This window comes from Chiroxiphia lanceolata, chromosome 1 (assembly GCF_009829145.1).
Source record: "Chiroxiphia lanceolata isolate bChiLan1 chromosome 1, bChiLan1.pri, whole genome shotgun sequence".
NCBI lineage: Eukaryota > Metazoa > Chordata > Aves > Passeriformes > Pipridae > Chiroxiphia > Chiroxiphia lanceolata.
In genome coordinates, this window is record NC_045637.1 from 12,697,464 (window position 1) to 12,722,607 (window position 25,144).

Below are 25,144 nucleotides of genomic sequence, written 5' to 3' on the forward strand. Positions count from 1 at the left end.
CGGCGGGAGCGGCGGCGGCCGCGGGGACCCCTCAGGCGGGGCGGGACGAGGCGGAACCGCCGCGCGAGCCCCGCCCCGCGCTCGGCGGGCGCAGCGATACGAGTTTTTGGGCGCCAAACGCGCGAGTAGGATCCGCTGTGCGCCGCGTGTCCTTCCGCCACGCGCGCCGGGAGTACCGGCCGGAGAGAGAGCGGAGCGGGAAGGAGGGAGCGGGAGGGCTCTGGCGGAGCGCAGCCGCTGGGCCGGGCCGAGTCTGGTCCGTCCTGTCCCGTGTCCGTCCCCCCCACCACCATGGTGGTCCTGCGGAGCAGCGTCGCCCGCCCGGCCCGCGTGACCTCTCGCGACAGCCGCTGCCGCCGGCCCCCCTTCGACCTGCTGGACTCCAGCTCCGACTTCATCTCCCTGGAGGGCCCCGCGCTCAGCAGCCGCGGCGTCTGGACGCGCTCCGGGTCCGCCAAGGCCGCGGGATCCAGGAGAGCCGCGGAGGCCGTGAGTGCCGGGGCGGGGGGAGCCAGGGCCGGGCAGCGCTGGACTGTGGGCCTGGGGGGGCGGCCGGGAGGTGTTGGGAGGAGCTGGGAAAGCGGCGGGGAGCAGGGTCCCGCGGAGGGAAAAAAGGAGAAAAAAGAGTGTTTGGGCTAAGCGCCCGCGGCCGGGTGCGTGTGGAGGAGCAGCCGGGCCGCTCCTGTTCCGGCCGCCCTGCGGCTGAAGGGGGCTCGGCGCCGGCCTTGGCAGCGGCCTGAGAGCCAGTCCCTGGGAATACAAACCTGTGCTCTGCCTCTCTGCCGCGACTTTAATAACCGAATCATTTCGTTTTGAGATGTTCAGAAGTTGACTGTTTTTAACATAGCCTTCAAAAGCTAAAACTCTTCTCTGCTCTTTCCAAGTCAGGCTCTTCTCTGCAGGCTGTCCTGCATTTCTGTGACAAATAAAAGCAGATCAGATGCAACTTGGAAGTGGTTTGCTCTTGAGGGGAGCCCTGCCTTGGAGTGATGCTTCTTGTGGACTCTGTTTCCTTCCAGCAAAAGTCTTTCAGGAGTTTCAGTTGTATGGATTAATTTTAATTTTTTTTTAAATTTTTTTCCATTATTTTCAAGATTACTGAACTAAGAAGGAAGAAATCCTTGGGGTGGTGGGGTTTTTTTCTCCCCTTGCAAACAGTCATGGAATTTGCTTAAATATCACTGCTTTGTTTTTGCAGTCTCCACTGGAAATGGTTGTCAGGGGCTGCCTTCAGCTGCCCTTTGCACTGAGGGGAAGGTTATGCAGCGTTAAGCAGATAGCACAGCTGGCAGGTGTTCTCAGTGTGGAGAACAGGAATGAGGAAGCTAAATGTAAACTTATCCCTGAAACCAAAGCAGAATCATTGTTATGAAACAGGGTGTAAGGTTGTTCATTGGTTTGGTGGGTTTTTTATTTTTTTCCCTTTTTGTAGACCTTTTCCATGCTTTGAGGTATTGAGGCATTTATAGGATGCTGTGCTCTGCTGGAGGTTTTAACTGTAGAGTTAATGTAGAAGTGCCCCAGCTTACAGAGGTCATGATGCTGGTGCTGGCTGCATGTTCAAGCCCTAATGCCTATTTCCTGTCTCTTTGACATGTGAGGACTTGCTGGTGGCAGCTTTTCCAGTTTTTTTTCTGCAGTCATCATGTGGTTTATCTTTAGTTATACAGCTCATTGCATCCATAGACAGTAAGGAGTATACAGGAAAAAGTGTAAGGTAAACCAACATCTGCTGTGTTCATCCTCTTCCAAGTTTCCAGTCTCATTAAGTTTCATGAGTGAGTTTCCCAGTGAGATCCAAAGTGGCTGCTGCCCCTTTGGAAACTGTGTATCTCCAGGTCTGTAACCCTGGTGTGATTCCCCAAGCTGACCAAGCTTTTTATCTGGTGACCTGTATTTGAGGGCAGTGTGCTCCAGGAGTTCCCTTTTTATCTGGGCATCCCGGCCTGTATAGAAAATGGTGTGGCCAGCAGGCAGTGATTGTCCCCCTTTAATCAGCACTGGTGAGGCCTCACCTCACATACTGTGTCCAGTTCTGGCCCTTCACAACAAGAAAGGCAATTGAGGTGCTGGAATGTGTCCAGGGAAGGGCAATGGAGCTGGTGAAGGGTCTAGAAAGTAAGCCATATAAGGAGCACCTGAGGGGGCTGGGGTTGTTTAGCCTGGAGAAAAGGAGGCTCCAGGGAGACCTTATCACCTGAAAGGAGGTTGAAGGAGGTTGGCCTCTTCTCCCAGGCAACTAGCGACAGGACAAGAGGATACAGCCTCCAGATACAGCAGGGGAGGTTCCAGTTGGACATCAGGAAGAAATTTTTCATGGAAGGGGTGAGGTACCCTGAGGACTGCTGGTCTTGCTGTTAAAGGCTGAGGCATAGTACCTCTGCCTTTTCCTCATCCTTTGTCATATGTTTGCCTGTGCATCAAGTGAAGGATGGAGATTCTCCTTAGCCTTTCTTTTGTTGCTGATGTATTTGTAAAAATGTTTTGTGTTGTCTGTTAAAGCAGTAACCAGATTAAATTCTACTTGGGCTTTGGCCCATGTAATTTTCTCCCTGCATAACCTCCTGACATCTTGCAATCCTCCTATAGTCCTTCCTCACTCTTCTGTCCTCTCCATCAACAAGTAATGGAATTACCTCTTGGTAATATTAGTGTGAAGTTAGTTTGGCGTATTTGTAACGAAACTTTGGGTTGTAAACGGAACAAGCCCCCTCCGCGGTCATCAGAGCTTTCCTCACACAGTAAAAGTCAATAGTATCATCTTCCTTGCAGAAACATCAATGCAAACAAGACCAACAACCATGAAGAAGCGTATATTCAGTTCCCTTTGGTTTCCTGTGGATAAATGTCATCCCTCTGAAGCAATTCTTTTTATGTCCCTCTGAATGCCATTATAAATGGAACAGAGACAGGAAAAAAACTCTCCGAGGACAAGCCATTTTTCTGTTGCATTAAAGATAGAGAAATTTGGCAGAAAACTAACCCCTTGCATTCCAGCTGGTCCTCAGAGATCAGAGGGGCTGGGTGCAGCTGGGCCTAATTTCTGACTGTAGCCAATTTGGCACTATCAGCCTGGCCAAGTTCAGTAAGAACTTACACGATCCAGGTTCGTGAATAGCGCAGTTCACTGAAGCAACAGGAAAGCAGATTCTGAATTGCTGGTGGTAAATGCAACAACTACAGAGTGTATGTGCTGCTACAGAAGGAGTAGTGACAGATCTATTAGCAATGTATTTGTCTATCTAAATGGGTCTGCTCCAAAACAGTTGGGAGGCACAAAGGTCACCTAAAGGCATCCCTTCAGGGAAGGGGAGAAACACAGTCCATCAACCGATCCAACGCAAGCAGAGAGGCTTCTTCACTCTCTATTGCTTTGGGGGTTTTTTGGATCCAAATCCCTCCTTCTTTTATGGTATAATTTTTGGCCCTTCCTAAAGGAGTGGAAAAATTGCATGTTATAGGTGAGCTTTTGTTTACTGTGGTCACTGTACCAAATTTGAAATCAAAGATTTTGGGGTTTTTTTTCTTTGAAATCTGATGTGGGTTTTTCTTCCTGAGAGCTACTTCTTGGTGGAGAAGTGGTTTGAGGCTTACCTACAGTCAGTCACATCACTCTTGAGTCAGGAGTGTAATAGAGTAAGCTTGCCCAAATGAGACAATATGTGTGGTTCAGATAAACACATTCTTCCTTCTTTTCCTAGGATTTTTCCTCTGGCAATGTTGAATGTTTTAATGGACACTGTTTAAGATCGATGAGAAAAAACATGCCGCCCTGTTCAGACTCCAGCTTTGACAAAAGTATGGAAATATTAAGTGAAAATGTCAACCGACACTTCTCGAGGTATCGTATTCCTGGGTGTTTAATCTCTGTTCAATTCATACAGTGAAAAGGAAAAGTGAAAGCATGCACAGTGAGTCTTCTCAAGGTAAATCTACAGCTAAAAATCTGCAGGGAAATATGAGTATGTTAGTGCCAGTGTCTTAGAACTGGAATCACTCTTCTTAGTTAAAATTTTCAGCTTGTATAAAAAGCATTGTATCTCAATGTCCTTTGAGGTTTCTCCTCCACTTTGGTTACTGAGATATTACTTGCCCTATTGAGGCATCCAGACAAGCAAGTTAGGAAATGTCTGTCCTTAGAGAACTGTGTGCATATGGTACACAGCAGACTCGGGATCTGAATCCTCCCTGGGGCCCACAGGCTTTTCTTTGCATGACGTGTAGCCCCAAATTATAAACCTGGAGAAGTTCCCCAGTGTTGAGGGGACACTGTACAATGCAATGCAATATAATACTGCCATACAATACTTGCAATACAACAATTCTGTTCTCCTTTTCTCTGCACTCTTTCTTAATGTAGGCAGCTGGCAAAGCCGAAATCAGGCGCAAAAAAAGAAGACTATAAAGAAGGTAAGTAGTGATAACTCCTTAGGATTCCTTTTTAGTCTGTTTTCTGAGAAGGATTGCATTTGGTCACTCTGTCCATTTAACTTGGCCCCAAAAACTTCTGAACTCATCAGCCAAAATCAACTGAGGCTGTGAGAATAGATATCTCAAAGATAACAATTTCCACTGAGTTCTATCAAAAGAGGTAGGTACAAATAGGAGGAGGTGTTATTAATTCCTTTCAGGCTTGGGAAGAATGCAGTGTGAATTCCTGAATTCTTAGGCATTAAAGAAATCTGTTCCTTAGGTCAGTTTTGTTTTGTGACATGGGTTTTCTAGAGTCTGTAGAACACAGGTTAAGTGTAAATCGGTCTTGTAGTAGGAAAGAGTTGCAGTATTGTAATACAGGTGAGTTAGAAGTAATTCAGTCATAAGATGCACAAACCCACAGGCGTGGGGAAGGTGTCCCTGAAGCTGAGCACTTTACCTTGGAGCTGAATTGCCCTGCTGAGTACACAAGTGGACTTGGTGCCATGAGGCCACTTGGTGGCAGCTGGAAAAATCCTTTAGGTCTTGACAGCATCCTGCCAACTACAGGCTGAACATGGAAAGGGACCCAAAATGCACTTAGTGTGTAGTAACTCAAGTTCTACTTGTACAATATAAAATATTACTTCCTGAGCTCAAAGTTAGTCTTGTAGTTGGTGATGATGAGATCAAACCCACCTATGTTTAAACGAACATGGTGATACATCTATTACTCTCTAGCTGACTTCTTAACTGTTTAAATGATAGTGCAACTAGCAAACCTGTGGCAAAGGATGCTGTCTGGTAAATACTGGGCAGGTCTCTTTTAAAGCAAGCAAGCATTTTGAGTTCTTTTGTATCTGGAAGTTTATCTTGAGGCATTTCTCATCTTCTAGACCTTTTGTGTCACAACACAGAAAATGGAAGAGATGCATGCTTAAATAGTGTACTAAAAACATGCCTCTTTAGAGACTTCCACATAAGCAATTTGTAGAAAAAACTCAGATACAATTTTACATGAATGGAGTGAAAGCACTTTAGAGGTCGGTATTTGTTGGTTTCACTTTTCCAGAGAGAAGTAACTGGAATAAATTTGCCTTCTGCATGGAAAAAAGCTAGGTGTTTGTTTTCATCATATTAGCTTCCCAGTCTATGAAAAAACTGTTTTGCAAATCACACTTTTAAAGAGGTAGTTTAAGCATAAGTACTTTAAGTTGAATGCTGTGATCACAACAGTAACTTTTAATTCAGTATTTAAAGGCAAAAATCAATTAAAGGCAGGGGTTTTTACATTTTGCTAGAGCAACAGTAAAATAAAGGGACTGACATATTTTCCTTCCTAGAAAGTTTTATGTATTATTGCATTTTAGTGACCAGAACACTGAAGACCAGAGCTGATGCAAAAGCTGCAGAACACGTCCACGAAGAAAATGGGGATTTGGAGGTCCGCCGGAGCTGCAGACTCCAGCAAAGCCGCTACACCTCTACAAATCAGTCTGTTTTGTTTGACAAACTTGTAACAAAGTAAGTAGTTTTTTTCATCATCTTGCAAAGCTACTACAATGAGCCTATATTAGCAACTCCTTGTCCTGTGACAAAATACTAGCTAGGGACTTCCTGCTTTTAACAAGAGAAAAAGGTATTTTTGTTCTGGCAGCAAGAGCTAAATGCATTCAGTGGTTAGGCTGAGACTTCCCTGCATACCATTATGTATATGTTACATCCTAGTGATTAGATTTTAGGAAGAAATTGTTTACAGAGTGAGGCATTGGAACAGGTTGCCCAGAGAAGTTATGGATACCTCATCCCTGCAAGTATTCAAGGCCAGATTGTATGGGGCTTTGAGCAACCTGGTGTGGTACCTATTGGTTGGGTGGGTTTATGTGTTTTCCTGTGAACCAAAACAATCAGCTTCTGTTGTGACTTACAGTAGATTTAGCTTAAGAGGCTAAGGAAGTTTGGATACAGGCAAAGTGAAGCAATCCTGGTGTTTCTGCCTATCTGTCTGTGGTGTAATTCTCTCTGTGAAGCCCAAACTGACATTTTTTCCTTGAAAGGTTTGTGAAGTGTAACAGCAGTAGGGTGTTTTCTCTTGCATATACAGTCATGGAAAATCAATGCAAAACTTAAATTGCAGTTTAGAGATGAGTATGCAACCTGTTGTCTGAAGAAGGCTGTGAACCAAAAGTGACTTAACATTATCATGCAGAGCAACTTAAATGCTATGAAAACCTGCCATAATATGTGCTATCTTACTATCTGCAGAATTCCTTTTTTTCCTACTGAAACAGTTGGGTTTTTTTTTCTGTGTTCAGCAAGAGGGGAAAATAAATCCAAGCAGTGTATGTTTGCAAATCCTCAAACATTTTTCCTTAATTCTTTAAAAAAGTAAACATTTGACCTAATTTCTAAGTATTGTTGAAAAACTTGTCTAAGGGTCAATGACTCTTGCTTTGTGCATACTATATTAAAATGTCATGATGATTATGTGTGCTGTTTTAAATGGGTTTTTTTGTACTTGCCTATTTTTGCTCTTATATGACAACTTTATATCTTAGTACTGCAGAAGCAGTCTTGCAAAAAATGGATGACATGGAGAAGATGCGTAAACGGCGAAGGATGGGAGACCTGGAGGTGTTCCACGATACAGAAGAAGTACATGCTAATTTATTTTGCTGTTTTTGTATAAGTAGGGTATTTCACATAGGGAAATTATTTAGTTGTAGTTTTACTTTAGCAGAAAAAACCTTCATCCAAAGCATAGTGTTGTCCAAAATAACATTTGGTTTTGCTCTGTAATGATACAATTTAACATCTTACTGTTATGGTCATACCACAACTGTGCTGTAAGGGTGGAAGAAATAACTTCTTCAGAAGACAAGAAATAGCAGTGAAAGAATGCAACAGATGTCTTATGCTACACTTTCTGAATTGTCTTATGATTTTTGAATGGACACTGTTTACACACAGCTGTTTCAGGGCTTGGATTTTCACTTCGAATCTTACTAAAACTTGAATTCACTGATACCTGCTTTACCTGTGTGTTGTTGTGCCAGTCTTGCCTGTGAGCTCAACTAGTCTTTTATCCTGAGAGGAACTACTGTTAAAAAGATAGCCATCATATTTCCTCTGTCTTAATTTTGCTTTATTAAATTAAGTTAGTCCAATGTTCTTTTGAATGGCAGTCACTTTGTTTTTTAAACATCTTCATAGTCTGCTTTCATAAGTTTTGTTTGGATCTGAATTCCTATTTTAGAGCAGAAATCCTTGTTATTAATCCTGGATGCCAGAATGATGTTCCACTTCTCTCCTACCATACAATAATTAAATCTTTTGTGTATATGGAGTGCCTTGATAATGATTGTACAGGCACCAAATATGCCCAAAGGTTTTCTGCATATTTGTGACTGGTCTTTTTTTCTTTTAATTAGGAAAGCCTCGATATGGAAAGGACTGATGAAGAAATAGCTGATAATCAAGGTAGCATTGTAGGCTAGTTCTGTTTTAAAATTTTCCTGAGTATACTCTAGCCAAAAGTCTTGTCTTAAACAATTGAGGTCGGGCAAACTACTGGGTAATTTTCATCTATTAAAAAAATCTGTGCTGCTATTGACATTACAAGCCATGGTCACAGACTCTAGGACTGTACTGTTGTGAGCTCTGAACAGGTATTCAGAGGAAAAAAAAGAAGTCAGTGTTTTTCCAAAACACAAGATAAAAGGTTGTGGACACATGGGAATATATGTTGCATAGTGCACTTTGAATTTAATACCATTCACAATTACTTACAGTGTCATGTTTTGTTGACGTACAGTTGGTTCATCAGAAGAAAGTGAAGCAAAAGAAGATGATGGTGGAGACACTCGGAAGCGTTACTCCTTTCGGCAGAGGAAAACTGTTGAGCGCTATCAAGCACCATTGCAAAGTAGGTTATAGGCACAGCTTCTCTTAAGAACTAAGGTCTTGCATGGAAGTGGGAGTGTTGTGGGGGTTTTTTAGAAGGAAAACGCACATGCAGACACTCAGCGCTATTTAAATGTCTTTCCTTACCTGCAAGTGAATTTTATTAAATGCATGTATCCTCTGCACATCCTATTTCTTTGCTATTTGGCATCCTTATTACTGTTTTTAAGTAAAAATATTATCTATGTATCCTTGAAAGAATAGTAATTGAACAGACTTGATGATCTTACTCTTGTGGGTTTTCAGTTCTCCTTAATATCAGGTATGTGTTTTTTCACTTTTATTGTGCATTGATTAAAAAAAAAAAAAAATCCCCATCCCTTCACCCTTGAAACTTCTCCTGAACTTAGAGATGGGTGATACACATCCCCTTCTCTGCATCTTTCACTATGCTGCTTCCTCTTAAACTTGTTTGTAACATTATTCTAAATTCTTTTCTTTCAATAGAACCAGGACAACGTAAGATGTATTTTTCGGACCGGGCTTCACCTGTCAGACAGAGAGATTCATGCAAAGGAACTAACTTAAGGTGTGTGTATGGTTAGTGGTAGCTCTTCTTTCTCAGTAGTGCTGTCAGTCACATGACTGTATAAAGCTTTCAAGGGTTTTTGGACTGGTGGTAATTAGAGATTAACAGTATGGTTATTGCTGTGGTAGTCTGAGGGTATAAAGAAAACAAGTATTGAGGGGAGCCCATCCTTTTTATTAACCATTAGATTTTATTTGAAAATGCAGTTTTTTCTGGTCACTTAAAAGGTGATGATGAGGGTTGTGGCTGAGATTGTGTAAGTGAAATTTGTTTGTTCTGGAATTGAAGCCAGAATCTCCCTCTAAAAATCACAGACTATTTAATCTTGAATGATACAAATTATTTTTTTAAAACCAAAGACAATTTTGTTAGAGAGGGAGCCTATTTTAATGATGTGATGATTTCTTTTTTTTTAATCACCTGAATACAGATTCTAGTTTCTCTTTGGAATAAGTTAAAAAGGTTGATGTTTCAAGGGTGGATACATAATGTTAAGTGCAACTCTATAACCAGTGTGAGAGGGAGTAAATGGACAAAAGGAGTAACTTGGTTAAGAAATTTCTTTGCTAAGAAAATCAAATTTTGCTGTCACGAGGAAAATCACATAATGTACTTTGAAATCAGATTCATAAGGAGGACAATGATCTGGAAACTTAATAGATCTCACTTTAAATTTTGATATTACTTACTCTGTATTTTGATTTTTTTCGCATCTTTCTTTGAATGTTTGCAGACGGAGACACACAGTCCCCAGCAGTGATTCCTCTTCCTCGTCTGATGATGAAGAGGATTTTGAGAGGCAGCGGAAGAACAGAAATTTAAGAAGGTTAATGAAATTGGAGAATAGGGGAGGGAGGAGTCTACTTGGGAGGACTTTATATCTGCCTAACTGTGAAGTGTTGCCATCTTCATCTTGCATGCTTTGTAATTTCTGGCAGTCCTGTCTATTGGTGCTGCCAACTGTAACTGGACTCTCTGCAACTGCTTTTACACAATTGATTTTGATAAGCAATTTGATTTCTAGGTGGGAATGGATGTAGGAACACTTTGATGTAAGTTCCTAGTGTAAAATTCTACTGCTCCTGTGCTTTACAGTAGTTGATTCAGAAAGAAAACCATCATAACAGAGAATGCTATAAATAGAGAAAATGATGGAGGTTTCGTTACTTAACAAATGCTCTAGAAAAACTATTTTAGTAACACTCTTAACAAATGAGTTTTCAGCCTGACATCTTTCAGATGTGTGTCTTCTGGCACACACATTCCATAGGCCTTGGGAAGGACCAGCAGTGCCAGGCAGCCTTTATAATGTTAATCCCCACTGAAACAAGTATTGTCTTGGGCTGTAACTAATAAAGTATAGAAGCTAAAAGAATTTGAAGGGTAATAGTGTGCTTGGGGGAGGTGGTTTCTTCCATCACACAAATCAGTGTCAGTCCATGGTCTACACATAACAGTAACTAGTTCTAAGCTTGTACTCCTATGTGTGTTTTGTTGATTGGCATGGATATTTGTAAGTGCTAAGAGCTATTAAAATAATTAACTGAGTTTAATGTCTGGAGTGACCATTTTTCTTTATTTACTCATGACCATTAAATGTAAAACAGATCAAACAAATATTTAACTATTCAGGAAGTTTATGCTCATTTATAAGACTGTCTGCATTCACTTACTATCATTAGAAAATCAAAAATCTGCATCATAACTTAGAAAGCAGCTTTCTCTTAAATTCAAATCAGGTCTCTTCCTGGCAACTTTCGAAAAGGTGATTTAAAGGGAGCTCATAAGGATCGCATGAAAATTGGAGCAAGTCTGGCTGATGTTGATCCAGTGAAAATAGATTGTTCAGTAAGTAGTTTTACTTCATTGTGAGATGTTTTCAGTAATGGGCTGTCTACACCTACCCTGGCTTACAGTTTTCTTTCAAGAGATTTGAAAATTTGCACAAACATTTCCTTTGTGCTGATATCTGATTCCTGATGGAACCTTACAGAGGTTGCAGCTTTCTTTAACATATAAAATGTGTTCTGCTGATTTCATCTTTAGGTACGATTTGATGGCGTGGGTGGTCTTTCTGACCACATTTCAGCTTTAAAAGAGATGGTCGTTTTTCCATTGCTTTATCCAGAAGTCTTTGAGAGGTTCAAAATTCAACCTCCAAGGTAACAGATGCTGTTTAAAACTGTAACTGTATTATAACTATAAGTTTTCAGGAAAATATTCAACTGAGGTATTATGATGTTTCTATTCTTCAAAATTTTAAACAGTGTTGATGGTGGGTTTTTTAGCAGTAGTAAAAACTAATTTTTAAAAAATGGATAGAATCCAGTGTACATGTAGGTTCAGAGATTTACTGTGTGGCAAGACTATGCTTTAAAAGTGTGTTGCCTTTAAAAGGGGGAGTTGGAGTGTTTTTCTTTTGAATTCTATGAGCAAGTGGACTTGATCAGTTTGTAAGCAAGAAGGAATTATCTATTGGTAGTGAACTGCAGTTTGTTTTGTGGAAGTCCAGTTGTCTCTCCCCCAACTCTGTTTTTTTCAAGAGTTCCAGTATCAGTTTTACAACTGATTGAACTTGCAACTAGAACTTTGCAGTGTTTGTTGCGCTTGAGCTAAAATAAGAATCTGACTGCTTCTTACAGAGCTAAATTAGTTCTGTGTTACGAAATGAAATTATAGAGATTTAATTGTTAGCTTTATATTTTCTTGGTCAGCAAAACTCAGTCATGGTATATTGAAATAGGACTTTAGATCCTTTCCTTTCAGTAACTTTAAAAATATTACAAACAATTGAAAGAAAATTTTATTTAGGCAAGAATAGTTCTATGTTTTAGGGATGGAGGTTGTAACAGGTACTTTTCTATGATTTTTTTTCTTACATCAATTTTTTTTTTTACTTTTTTTTAAATTCCAGAGGTTGTTTATTCTATGGTCCACCAGGGACTGGAAAGACGCTGGTTGCTCGTGCACTTGCAAATGAATGCAGCCAAGGTGACAGGAGAGTAGCCTTTTTTATGAGAAAAGGTGCTGACTGCCTGAGTAAATGGGTTGGGGAATCTGAACGACAGCTTCGTTTGTTATTTGATCAGGTAAGGTTGAAAGTGCCTTGTGTTCTGTCTGAGCTGTAACTAATTTTCCGTGGTCAAGAAGAACTCCTTCTTTTTCATGTTTTGTCAGCTCCTTCCACTGAAATGGGATTGTTAGTGTTTCCTTTGTCAGTGGGATTTTTAGGGGCTTGAAGTTTTGAGATGTATTGTGAAAGATTAGTAAAGCAATCAAGAAAACCTTGCAAAGCAACACACACCTGCCACTCCTTACCTTACAAAAAAAACCCAAAAAAGGCTTCAAGATACAAGAGATGGTGGCTTTCAGTCAGAGGGAAACAGAGGCACGCTGAAAGCATGATCATTTAAATTGGTAAAACAGGTTGCTTCCAGAACATGTCATTAAATCCCAGCTCTGTTGGTAGTTGCCAAATAGCTGTAAAAACTGCTGGTGTGATTTATTTCCTGTTGCCCAGTCTCAGTGAGCTGCCATAGGCTGCTGACTTCTTTTACTGCTGCCACTTTACCACATTAGCTCAATTAGTAGAGATCCCTGATGCTGCTCTGAAAAATCTAGTTCCAGTGACTTTACAACCCTAATGTTGTTCCTGCATTTCTCCTTCAAATAGCTTTCCTGGTGTCAGTATTCCTATGCTTCCATTGTAGGCCTACCAGATGCGACCTTCAATTATTTTCTTTGATGAGATCGATGGCCTTGCTCCTGTACGGTCCAGTAAACAAGACCAAGTTCATAGGTAGGACATGTTTTGTATCTACGTAGAAGGCTGCTTGATTTTTGTGAAAAGAAGACCACAACCTATTTAACTTCATGTGGCACATTCATTTATCCTGAAAACTAGTAATTCAGTACTACTGAATTTCAGATTATTTTTAAACACTAATTAAAAACCATTTGCTAAGCTTGATAGCAGCACACAAGGTCTATGTTACCTCATCTATGTGGAACTCAAGATGATTTACTAAACTGCTGAATGAAAATTGTATTTGTCTGTTAGCTCTGTTGTATCGACACTTCTGGCACTTATGGATGGCTTAGAGAGCAGAGGAGAAGTTGTGGTAATTGGAGCCACCAACAGACTGGATTCTATAGATCCTGCTTTACGACGACCAGGACGCTTTGATCGAGAGTTCCTCTTCAGCTTGCCAAACAAAGAGGTCAGAACTTCAACTCCACCTTAATGCCAGTGGGGCAGAGTCCATCTTAGAAACCAACCCCTGTAACAGGGCAGCATTGTGGCGCAGCGAAAGTCTCTGTCTGTGTTGTACAACTTGGACAAACAAGGGCTGTGTGGAGAGACTGTGTTGTACCATGGAGGGCAGAGCTGGTACTGAATATATATCAGTAAGATGATTGCAACAGGCAGTTAGTGCTCTAGTTTTGGTTTCTCTGTGACCAGCAAAGACTATGGCGTGCTGCTAGTCACCAAAATGTTTAAGAATGAATGTGCAAATTAGTTATAAAGTACTGATATAGCTTTGTGAAAGTGAAAGAAATGCTGCACAGGCAAAAATTCCTTTTTGGTAACAAAAACTTTGATCAAGGCTAGTGCTGAAGCAAATGAAGTATGTTGGGATGTGACATTTCTACTGGTACTTAGTAATAGGGACTTAAACAAAAATGTGAAGTCACTGCACAGGGGAAGGACTTGAGAAGTTTCTAGTTCAATGGCAATAGCTAAGCAATTAAAAAAATAGGTATTTAGCAACCAAAAAATATTGGAGGGAGGCATTGGGCAAAACTGGAATACTCTGTGTTTTCTTTCTGGCTACAGCTGATATTTCTTTTCCTTAGCACTTTTTGGAATGAGGATAAAAGCCATATTGGACTGAAGGCTAGTAAAAGTGCACTAAACAGTGTATTTAACACAAACATTTGTCTCCAGTTTTTATCTGCTCTCAGGAGTAGGAGAGAAGGTGCCATAAAATAGATCTAATACACAATTCCTACTGTGAAAGAATTCTAGAAATCTGCCATAATTGGTCTGCGTACTAGAAAATACTTAAATAACTCAGTGAAAGTCTTGCTAAGGTCAGAGATGGGGATAGGCAACGTTTGGCATTATCTGGATGAGTGACAATCATTTGAGTCATAATTATTGTTCTTCTTGGTAGTAACTGTAGCAATTGGAAATGGAGTGCTAGGACTGTTTTCCTTGGATGAGCTGGCAGAAGAGCAAATTTGATGAACTAATGAGACTGTCACTGTAAAATTTTGCTGAATTTGGGAGAATTTTCTTTGAAAAATCTGTTTCCAGATAAGTTTGGGGTTTTTTACTACAATTTTTTCCTCAGGATTATTAGGTCTCACACTTGTGAAAACTCATTTTTTATGGAAGATGTAAATGCCTTTTATTTCACTGCAGACCCTAGCAAGGGTTTAATGTAACAGGATGAGAATAATGAAATTTCCTTGTTGAAAAAGAGAGCATATTAACTGACCTTAAGTATTTTAAAGTTTAGCAGATAAGAAAAGTATTTGTATTAGTGTGAGGGGTTTGGGGGTTTTGTGTTGTGGTTGTTTTAAGAGAAAACTTAAAGCAAACTAAAATTCAACTGTTTTGTTTTCAGGCAAGAAAAGAGATTTTCAAAATTCACACACGAGACTGGACCCTGAAGCCATTGGACAAGTTTCTTGAAGAGCTGGCTGAGAAATGTGTTGGTAAGTTTGAAAATAGCGTGGGTTACTGCACACCACTTGAGTCGTAGGGAACCGGAGCTTGTCCCAGGCAGTGCTCGAGCTCCTGTGCCTTGCTGCAGAGCTGGCATGCCTTGGAAGCAAACAAAGTTTTCTTTTTTTCTCAGAACACTGATAGGGTTTGGGACATCTTTCTCAGGAGCAAAGTTTTGAGTAGGAGGCTACTGCTTAAGTGCAGGATATCAGGCTGTGAGCCACATAACAAAACTTCTCTGTGGTGCAGTAATTCTTTAAATTATTGCTTATCCTTTTAATTTTTGACTGCATGCAAAGTCTTCCAGTGTTGCACTTTAGCAATCTTGACCTTGACTTCGGTGTTGCCTGAGACTGACACAACATGTGCTTCATGTTTTGTTTATTAGGCTACTGTGGTGCTGACATTAAAGCCTTGTGTGCTGAGGCTGCTCTCTGTGCTTTGCGCCGCCGGTATCCTCAGATATACGAAAGGAGCGAGAAACTGCAGTTAGACGTCACTTCGATTAAAATAACAGCAAAGGATTTTGTCATGGCCATGCAGAAAACTGTTCCAGCTTCACAGAGGGCTGTGGCTTCACCTGGACGAGCGCTATCACCTATTTTAAAACCGCTGTTGGAAAATACATTGGAAAGAATTTTACGAGGCTTGCAGAGAGTATTTCCCCACGCAGAGCTTGCACTAAAGAAGGACCAACAGCAAGGTATAACAATAACATCCATTTGTTTAAAATTCTGCCAATGCAAAAACTTGTGATCTGTTCAATAACGTACACAAACCCCTCAACCATATTGACAGTTTCATTTTATATCTGCACAGCATGGGATGGGAGCTCTGAGTGACTTGCAGTATACAGTAGAGAACCGTGTTCTCTGCTGGAGCACCCTGTTTCTGAGAGTAGCTAACATCACATCATTTGTAGAGATGGATCAAAAGTTTAATATATGAGCACCTCTTTCCAAATAAATGCTTACATGCAGGGAGAAGAGTGTTGTTACATAAATGCTTCTACTTCCTGTCTGAAGAATGTCAGAACCATGGTACAAGTTGTTTAAGCTAAATACAGTTTTAGCTATCATGACTTTTAGCCATTATGGTCTCTTAACTGAAATATTTGTGAGTCACAGTGTACACTTACACATGAGATCAGAATATTTTAGTAGCGTGTACTTTGGGGCTTGGCTTGCATAGCATAAGTGAGCTCATGGTCCTGACTGAGACAGCCCTGACCAGGTTTAATTTGTCAGTTGGTGAGAACAAATCAATATTGATAAACTCTCTTGATTAATGCAGATCTGGAAATAGTTAGTTACCATGCTAATCCCTGGAGAATAGCCTCCCAGTAGAGTTGGTAGATTGTTTGCATTGGTAAAACAGAGGCAGAAACCCACCAACACAATAAAAGCATTGGGGCTGGGGCATAGGTAATTGCATCCCCTCTCTTGTCTGCCTCCCATTATCTCCTCCTTTGGTGATCTTTGAGGAGCCTTATTTAGAAGATAGGTGGGTCTTTGTATTCTGGCTGACTAGTCATGGACAAATGGAAGCCTGGGGCCGTCAGGTTCACTTCATTTCTCCACATCTAGTAGGGGAACCTGTTCCAAAAAGAAGAGACCTCATTGTGTTTTTCAGGTGTCTATGAACTACAGTAGTTGTTCCTAATCATCTTTATTCTAAGGGAAAAAGCCTCTCAAGTTTTTGTCAAAAGAGAGATAATACCTTATGCAAATCATGGGATGTAGGACAGCTTTAGGTCTGTGGTAGAATGAACTTTTCAGAAAATAGCATTCAGTGTGTACTCTAAAATGATGGAATACAAGAGAATGGTTTCCTGCACTGATTTCAAAAGGTGTATTAATGCAAGAGTGAGATTTGGACTATTTAGGAAAGTTAACAAAGATCTCGTGTCTTCCTGTTTTAGGAAATTATGTGATTGACACTGATGAGGAATCACCATCAATTTTTGAAGAGAGGCCAACTCATAAAGTGCCTGATCGTAAAAAGGCAGAATTCCTCACTTTTAGCAGGTCTGTGTTTGTCCCTTTTATGTTTATATTTTTAAGATGGTCAGATCTGTAAACTGTTTCGTTGTGAGGGGTGCTGGGTGAAGAAGTGATGACTTCGGAGGGGGTGATCAATATTTGCAAGAAGTAAGTGCAAAGATCCAACTAGGTGCTAATGTTCTGAGTGCACTGCCCTGACTCATCAAACTGAATGGTCCAGTCCTATTTTCCTAAATCAAAGTGATCCACAGATTACAAGAACATGTTGATTTAATCCATGGTATTCCTTGAAAGACTCAAGACCCAAAAAATGCACTGTCTGCCCTTTTATCTTAAAAAAACCCCTGTGGATTTATGTAGCCATCTTTTGCCTTTCTGCCTTCCGAGACTGTTAAACCAGTAGCAGATTATGTAGCAGAAAAAAAATATAAATGAGAAATAGTTTGTTAAAACACTGTGAAAGAAACTGAAACCATGTCTGTATTTTGTACCTTTACCCTACTGAGTTTGTTATTAATCTTTTGATGTTTTCATTTTGGAAGTCAGTCATGTAAGACAACAGTTGAAGCAGTAGATTATTGTTGTCACTGTTGGGTCAGTTATTCTGCCCCCTTTCTGTAGCTGTGCTGTCCAGAAGATGTGACCTGCTGAACTTGGTTAGGTCTCTAGGACCTTTGGCTTCAGCAAGTAAAGGTATAGCAGTATTGTGGTGGAAGAAACCATAACCCTCTTCACAAGTGTGTTTCATGCTAGTAAAGTGAGATTATTAGGGAATTAATAGGCAATTCGAAGATGAAAACATTAGAATGAAGGAATAAAATAAATGTACTGCTGTATTTTAACCAATTCAATTGTGTGCTTCCTCAGATATAGCTAACATGTTTCAGTGCCCACATTAATTTTTTTCTTAGAAATGCTGTTCTGTTCTGTGCCTCCCACCATCTCCAGGAGGTACGGCCAAATTTTAGCTGCACTTCACAGGTGCAAAGTTATTTAAAGTCAAGACACATTGAAAATGGTTGTGTACGGGCAGTGAAGAGATCCAGATTGCTTTATGCTGAGAGAGTTGTATTTCTGCTCCATATCAGGTTAATGACCAATTGTTATGTGTGTATTTGGTTAGGCAGTCCCCCTGTGATATTTAAGAGCTGTTACTTAACCCAGCCAAAGGAGTATCAGACATGCTGGGGAGTGGCAGGATTTCTCAGCAGAGGTTTGGTACCAGTTTGTGAGAAAATAGGCTTTGATAGTCTTCCTGATCACAGACCAGCTTATTATTTGGTGGAACATGAAGCGTATTTACAATTTAAAAAGTTAACATCTGTGTGCCTATTAATCACTCATTTTTAAATGTGTTTTCTTCTTGCTGTTGTAGAAATCCTCGTTGCCAGCCAACATCTTTCAGACCACGGTTCTTATTAGTTGAAGATCCAGGGTGTGGGCAAGCTTTTCATTTGGCACCTGCAGTGATACATGCCCTGGAAAAGTTTCCTGTTTATACACTAGACCTGCCTGCTTTGTTTGTTAGCACCACATCCCCGGAAGAAACATGTGCACAGGTATCTGTTTTTCTCTTTATTCTTGTAGGATTCATGAACTGTATAAAAACTAGTGAAATAAGCAAAATTCATTGTTATTGGAGGTGGCCTGACTTGAATGTACTGTTATGTTTACTTCTGTCTGGAAATCCACTTTTCTTCTAGATGAAATGATACCATATAAAGATATTATATATAGCCATGTTTTCCATTTGAAATGAAACAGGGAGGATGTTGCTAGCAGCTCAGAAAGAAGGGAGGTGCTGCTAATAAAGCTCTCTCTGTGGCAAGAAATCCTGTTGATCTCGGTGGGATCCAGAAAGTTTTTATTGCTTCTTAAGGCTCTGTGCTCCCAGTAGATGGCACTGCATCAACCTGACGGCATCGTGCACTTTCTGAAGCCTTATCTTTTATTATATTTGTAGGGCAGTCAAGGTTTTGGGGAAAAGAAGTGTTTATTTTTTTACATATACAGCTTCTACTGCTGCAGTACATGCAGTAAAGGCATTGAAATTCACGTACACTGGTGTACTTTCCTTAACTAGGAAAATTAAACATAAGCAGATTAGTACTGTTTTCCTCTTTTCAGTTTTAGGTAGGAAATCCGGTTTGTATTAAAATATTTTGAGCTCTAGTAGCAGCACTTGGGAGCTGTATGAGTCAGGACAGACACATTCCATGACTGGATACTCGTTCGTCACATAGGAGGAACAATTCCTTTTTTGTTGTGGGATCTTTGGATGTGTAACTACCCTCTCTAGTCACTGCCTGGACATACCACGTGTGCTTCCCACCTCGCAATAGGAACTCCCTGAATATTTTTAATCTGACAGGGTCCATGGAGAAATTTGTTATGTGAAAGGACTGTTGGCACTTCCCTCATGGAGTAGATGCATGTTGTCTTTTGTGACTGAGGTGCCATCTGAAAGCAGTGGCTTGTCCTCTTCCAAAGCACATCATCTCGTCTGGTGGATCCTCTGGTAATGAGAAGTTGAGTGATTTAGCTCTTCAGGCAGGCTAAAGACTGGTCACCTCTTAGAAAACATGCTTGAAAATATGAATTGTAACCAGGTGTATTGTACCATGCCAGCCCTTGTCTTCTCACATAGGTCTTTGTTCAGTCTGTGCTCCTGTGTCTTGGGTGTGTGCCTGCTCTGAACTGAAAATGCTGTGGTCACAAGTGTGGCCATTTCTCCAGGCTAATGCTGAAGGCTTAGTCCTGTTTTTTCAGGTACACCACCACATTGGCTGAGTTCTGAGGCTCTTTAGGAGTTACACCTAAGTAGTTTTGAAATCAGGTAGAGATTTGGTTTGGTTTCTGTCTGCATAGCAATGTCTATATTTCTGTCAAAGTGAAAATTTTACCTTATTATGAAGAAGTTGTTCATTTACTGTTTTGTCTTGATGTTTTGACATCATGTACTCCTCTTACATAAGACAGTTTGACTGGTAGTTATGTAGTAGCCTATTTTACATGATGTAGTTTTCTTAACCAAGCTTTCATTTCACCAGCTAATGCAAGAAGCTCAAAGAACAGCACCAAGTATCATGTATGTCCCACAAATCCCTTTGTGGTGGGAGACTGTTGGACCTACAGTGAGAGCTGTTTTTACGACACTACTGCAGAACGTTCCAACGTTTGCTCCAGTTTTGCTCCTTGCAACATCTGATGTGCAACACGAAGATCTCCCAGAAGAGGTATTTCTGTCAATACTTTTCTTCCTTTTTTACTCTTCCTTTTTTGCCTGTCAATTTATAACTCCTGGAAGCCTGGAGTACTGTGCCTGTCTGTTATTATTTAGGCACCCAAACCCAGTCTCTTGAAATCTGCTTAGACAAAACAATGGTGAAAAGCATTTGTCTGAAATGTTTTCTGAGTAAGGAGATTGACTTTGGCCCAACGCTTTCACCCTTCTCACACATTCATGCTGATTAGACTGATGTACAAATTCGCTTAAGCATTCATTTCAGTGATTCAATATGGTTAGGTGTGTAGTTGGTGAAGAATATAAGGTGCTTGAGATGTAGCTAGGAAAAAGATTGTGTTTCTGAAAATGTTTTTACTGAAAAAGTACAGTAGTCACACTGTTACTGACGGAATATCATTTCAAATTTAAATAATTTCATAAAAAATTTGATTTCTTTATAGGCTAGAAAGCTAGGATCCAAATTCCATCTTAGTAGCTTGGAAATCAAGTTTTGGTTATATTCCTTAACAAAATTCAGTAAGAGTACATGCTGAGCTTCCTAGAAATCTCTGGTGGTACAACTGCCCCCTCCCCCCCCCAAGCTGTACTGTGATCTCAGAAAAAACACCTGAGAGTGCATTAAAGGAAGGTGTTCAAAACGTGGATATGCTGCTCTGATCATTTTGTCTTGGTAGCAGTAGTTTTTATACTGTTAATAAATGCCTTCTAAATTAAGGAATAAAATTCCTTCCATACCTTCTGGTAATAGAGATGGGAAAATGGAGTACATCTTGGAAGTATGCAACTTTGGACACCTCACTTAAATTAATTAAAAATAAAATTTATAAAGCCATCTTACCAAAAAGCTGGCACTAGTCAGCTGAACCTTGCCTGTTCCCTCTATTGTTGCCATATTCAAGCTAAAGGACAGCAAGGCAGGTAAATACAAAATAAGCAGCCTTGGAGGTTGTGAATGTGACCCCTTTCTTAGTGGTTTATCATACCTTTTTTTTCATGGAGCCTAAACTGTAAAAGGTGTTTCTCAGAGCAGGTGTTTTAATTTGCCATGTTATGAAAATCTAGCCTTTTAAGGCCAAGAAGATAACTTTTCATAGCTTGTTTACCCAGATGAATATTCAGTTAAATTTAGAAAGGTACTCATCTTTTTGAAATAGAATATAAAGAATTTGTGTGGCCTTGTATCTGAAATACCTTTTCTCCTCATGCTTTAGATAAAAGTATTGTTTAATAATGACTGTGAAGAAGTTTTCAAAATCCAGTGGCCTACCTGTGCTGAAAGAAAAAGTTTTTTTGAAGACTTAGTTATGAAGCAAGCTGCTAAACCTCCTGCATCAAAAAACAATGCAGGTGAGGATATTCTAAGTATAAAATTTTGCTAACTGTAAGTTAACAGTATTTTGTTTTGGGGGTAATTTTCTATCAACCATTTTTTATGGATTTGTATTTGAATACCACCAATTGACTAAAATGTTCTGATTAATTGAAGCTCGGCGGCCATTGGAAGTCCTGCCTGTAGCACCACCACCTAAGCCTCGACAGCTGACAGAGGAAGAAATGAGACAGCTGGAGGAGCAGGAAGAAGATACATTGCGTGAACTTAGGATTTACTTAAGGGACGTGACTCACAGACTGGTCATTGATAGACGTTTCAGAGCATTTACAAAGCCTGTTGACCCAGAGGAGGTAAATTATTGTTGATCTGCAATACCATGATAGCTGTGTGTATTCACAGTTTCTCTGTGCGTATCTTCCTTGGTGTTTGTGTGCTCTTTCTGGGAAGATTTATCTTTGTTTTTAGGACTGTAATATTCTGAATTTTCAGGAAACTGGAAGTGAATTTTGCTTTTACTTTTGTTGACTCCGTGGGGCTCTCCAAGGTCTTTGAGTGTTTGCTGAAGTCCCTATGTTCCTTCTAAAACCTTTTTAAAACTTAAGAGTGTTTCCCTTAGAAGGGACCAACAAGGATCATCTAGTCCAAGTGCCATTTACACCAAATGCCAATACAGTTTGCTCATGAAAAGGCTTTGATATGTAGGTGTGTTACAGCACTGAAAAGTAGAAATCTTTCTTTTTCTCTGTAACTATAAACAGTACCTCTAGGACTGTTTTAATAAAGCCTAAAACTCTTTAATTATCTGTCAATAGTTTCTGCAAGAACAGGAGTAGAAGCAGAGTTTGCCAAATAAATTTTCAGATTCTATTCTCAGGGAGCTTTCCTTGGTATAAGATCAACCATATGGACTTGTATGTTTTTCAATTCCTCTGTAAGACCCCAAGTCTTGAGCAACAAGCTCACTAAAGGGGTTTTACTTTAAAAATATACAAGGCTTCAACAATATCTGCCCTGCAAATATATTAGAAGAGCACTTGGCTCTTTTAACACCTCAGAGAGAATGCATAGGAGAAAAGCTGTACACGTTTTCTCAGAGGGTACTTTTACTGGTACGCTTTAGAAAATAAGGGAACTTGGCAAAAGTTGACAGGGTAACATAGAACCAAAATAAAACATTCTACAAAGCGTTGACTTAGCACATGCTAACACGTACAACTTAGCAAATCCAGCCCATCTGGTCCTAAGTTGCCCAAAATATTAAAAAAAAAGAGGAGGTGAAGAAAAAGTAAAGAAAGAGAGAGAAAGAGAGGAATATAGCTACCATCTCTAGATCCAACTAAATGAGTCTAGAAAATGGTGGGTTTACCATTCACAAAAAGGTGTGCCCTTCCCCCCCCCCCCCCACACACTTGAGTCAGTCCAAGCCACTAATGAATATAATAATCCAGTTTCTCACATCCTCCCATACACTTTTATTGAAGAAGTGTAAGATGGGGCACCTACTTAAAAGTCATCTGTAGTTTTGAGATAGCTTTGTGTTTCAGCAAAGTCCGTTCCCCTAAGCATCCACTGACTTGTCATTTCCTTTCCTTGTAGCTTCTGAGATGTGAATAATCTAAACAAACATAGATGTCCTCATCTAAACTACCCTTTAGGCTTCTTTTGTGGTCTGAATAAAGAAATTGGCACCTCTGGGTCCAGTTATCTCATTCTAAAGTAGGTGCCCAGACAGGTGCTTGAAAGGTGAAATTCCTGCAGCCTTTTTCTTGCTGCTAACAAAGACTCTCAGGTGACTTTACTGAGAGGTTTCTTTGTTGTTATTTTCTGAAAGGAAGTGAAATGAATACCTCTCTGGCTGCCAGTTCCCTTCTCTGCCTCACACATGCTTCTGACCTCCCTGCCTTTTTTTTTCCCTGTCTTCTAGTCTGTCTGGTCAAAGCCAGGTGAAATTGCCCTTCTATTTTCAAGAAACTAATTGGGTAATTTCTGCATCTCTGGATGTGTCATATTGGGGTTTTTAAGAAGTCTCCTTTACTTGACTTTATGAAAATAATTACTCTTCATGGCTACTGCATTAAATCTACAAGCACCTATGTTTCCTCTGTAGGTACCTGATTACAATGCTGTCATTAAACAGCCCATGGACCTCTCGACAGTTCTCTCCAAGATTGACATGCACCAGTACCCAACTGCAAGAGATTTTCTAAAAGACATTGATCTAATCTGTAGCAATGCTTTAGAGTACAATCCAGTTAAAGATCCTGGAGGTGAGGATGTGGTTTTATCCCTAATTTGTAAAAATTTTAAATATGTAAGTTGATAAATGTCATCTGTGGACAGTAGATGTGGGATTAGATAATTTTAAAAATCCTCAAAGAGAACTTCTTGCTAGGTTGTGAATGCTGTAGCATTAAATAAACTGTTTGGGAAATTGTGATAGACATGTTGATCAGTAACTGCTGCTTTTTGACTGAAAAATTTCAGATCGTCTCCTTAGGCACAGAGCTTGTGCCTTGAGAGATACTGCATATTCTATAGTGAGGGAAGAAATGGATGAAAACTTTGAACAACGCTGCCAAGAAATTAAAGAATCTCGGAAGAAAAGAGGTATGTTTTGTGACACTGAGGATTTCAAGACTTGACTCAGTATTTCTAACCAACCACACAAGACACAATTCTTTGCTCTCTCTTATTTATTGCAAGGTTCAGACTGTGCTTCCTCTTACTTCTGTGTAATGCCAAAGGAGGACTCTGTTCCTGCATGTAAGAAAACAGACCCAAAGTGTAATGAAAAATCAAAGATGCCAGCAGTGCCTGTGGATGCCAGTACCCCCTGCTCTAAAGGCAAGATGCATTTTATTCAGACTTTCTTAGAGAAGGTGCTGAAGGGACTGCTACATTCTCTGTTCTTGTGACCTAACATGTTCCTGTGATGCTTGATTCTTCATGCCAGAGGCATTAAATTTATTAACATGTTTCAAAACATGGGATAAATCCAGAGGTCATTCCTTCAGTGTGGTTATGAGATTTGACTGGCTGGTTGACATTGTAAGGCACTGGATCAACTGACATTGAATGGCTCTTACATTGCTACCTCTTGAAGTCAAAAATGTTGTACATGGCAGTTTCTGAATACTTAACTAGTTTTTAGTTACATGCAACAGTGTTTTCCCCTTCCCTGCCCTCTTACCATGATTTTCAATTGAAGGGGGAAAGGTTAAAAAACAGGGGATCAATAATCATTATTTCTTCACTTTCCCCGTGAAAAGGACATGAAAAAACAAAGGCCCTAGGGTGTCTTTCAGTTAAAACACATGACATGGTGTGAAGTTTCTTGGTCTTCCTGGCATGTCAGGGAATTTTGCCTCTGACTTGACCTGTAGGCTTTGTGTGGTACTCCATGAGTACAAAGAATGATGGGTTTTTTTGGAAGACAAAAAGCCAAGTTTGTTTCGAACAAGGTTAACTGAATCAGAAAGCCCATGAGGCATAAATCTTTGTGGACAATTTTTTTTTTCCAGCACATATTCCTTTAAAACTGTCTTTTCAACTCTTCCCAACATATGTATAGCTTTTGAAGTTTACAGATTTTGAAGAAGGACTCCTCTCCAAATGCTTTTCTGTTGTTCAGCTGTATTAGATCACATACTAAGTCACCCAATAACCTTGCTTTGCAGTAATACTTCCTAACTAAAGTAAGAATTTTCTGCTCATAACAGCTTGAAGCTGATAGTTTTGTGCATGAAATTCTGTAGCTGACTTTTTTTTTTTTTTTTTTACATCTAGTAGCAAATTGATCCCATTAAATTGCAACTTTTTCTCCAGACATACGTACAGAGACAGACAATGGTACTTGAGCTCCTTTGGTCATTTTCCTTGTAAGTCAAGTAAGATGAGGATGCTGGATTTTGAAGGAAGAACT

At 40.1% G+C, this 25,144-nt stretch overlaps 1 protein-coding gene across 1 annotated transcript in view; it reads left to right on the top strand.

Moving 5' to 3' along the window:
- Positions 1-103: 103 nt before the first annotated feature.
- Positions 104-25,144, top strand: part of ATAD2 (ATPase family AAA domain containing 2) — a 30,412-nt gene continuing 5,371 nt past the window's right edge. Inside the window, exons 1-24 of the mRNA XM_032691513.1 lie at positions 104-489; positions 3,702-3,841; positions 4,361-4,410; positions 5,784-5,937; positions 6,972-7,068; positions 7,845-7,893; positions 8,228-8,338; positions 8,824-8,905; positions 9,639-9,731; positions 10,645-10,753; positions 10,952-11,067; positions 11,820-11,994; positions 12,616-12,704; positions 12,966-13,125; positions 14,539-14,629; positions 15,028-15,342; positions 16,561-16,666; positions 18,018-18,201; positions 19,693-19,878; positions 21,101-21,236; positions 21,376-21,572; positions 23,330-23,489; positions 23,707-23,829; positions 23,926-24,066. Coding sequence (XP_032547404.1) covers positions 292-489; positions 3,702-3,841; positions 4,361-4,410; positions 5,784-5,937; positions 6,972-7,068; positions 7,845-7,893; positions 8,228-8,338; positions 8,824-8,905; positions 9,639-9,731; positions 10,645-10,753; positions 10,952-11,067; positions 11,820-11,994; positions 12,616-12,704; positions 12,966-13,125; positions 14,539-14,629; positions 15,028-15,342; positions 16,561-16,666; positions 18,018-18,201; positions 19,693-19,878; positions 21,101-21,236; positions 21,376-21,572; positions 23,330-23,489; positions 23,707-23,829; positions 23,926-24,066 — 3,262 coding nt within the window. The 5' untranslated portion in view covers positions 104-291. The remainder of the gene's footprint in view (positions 490-3,701; positions 3,842-4,360; positions 4,411-5,783; positions 5,938-6,971; positions 7,069-7,844; positions 7,894-8,227; positions 8,339-8,823; positions 8,906-9,638; positions 9,732-10,644; positions 10,754-10,951; positions 11,068-11,819; positions 11,995-12,615; positions 12,705-12,965; positions 13,126-14,538; positions 14,630-15,027; positions 15,343-16,560; positions 16,667-18,017; positions 18,202-19,692; positions 19,879-21,100; positions 21,237-21,375; positions 21,573-23,329; positions 23,490-23,706; positions 23,830-23,925; positions 24,067-25,144) is intronic.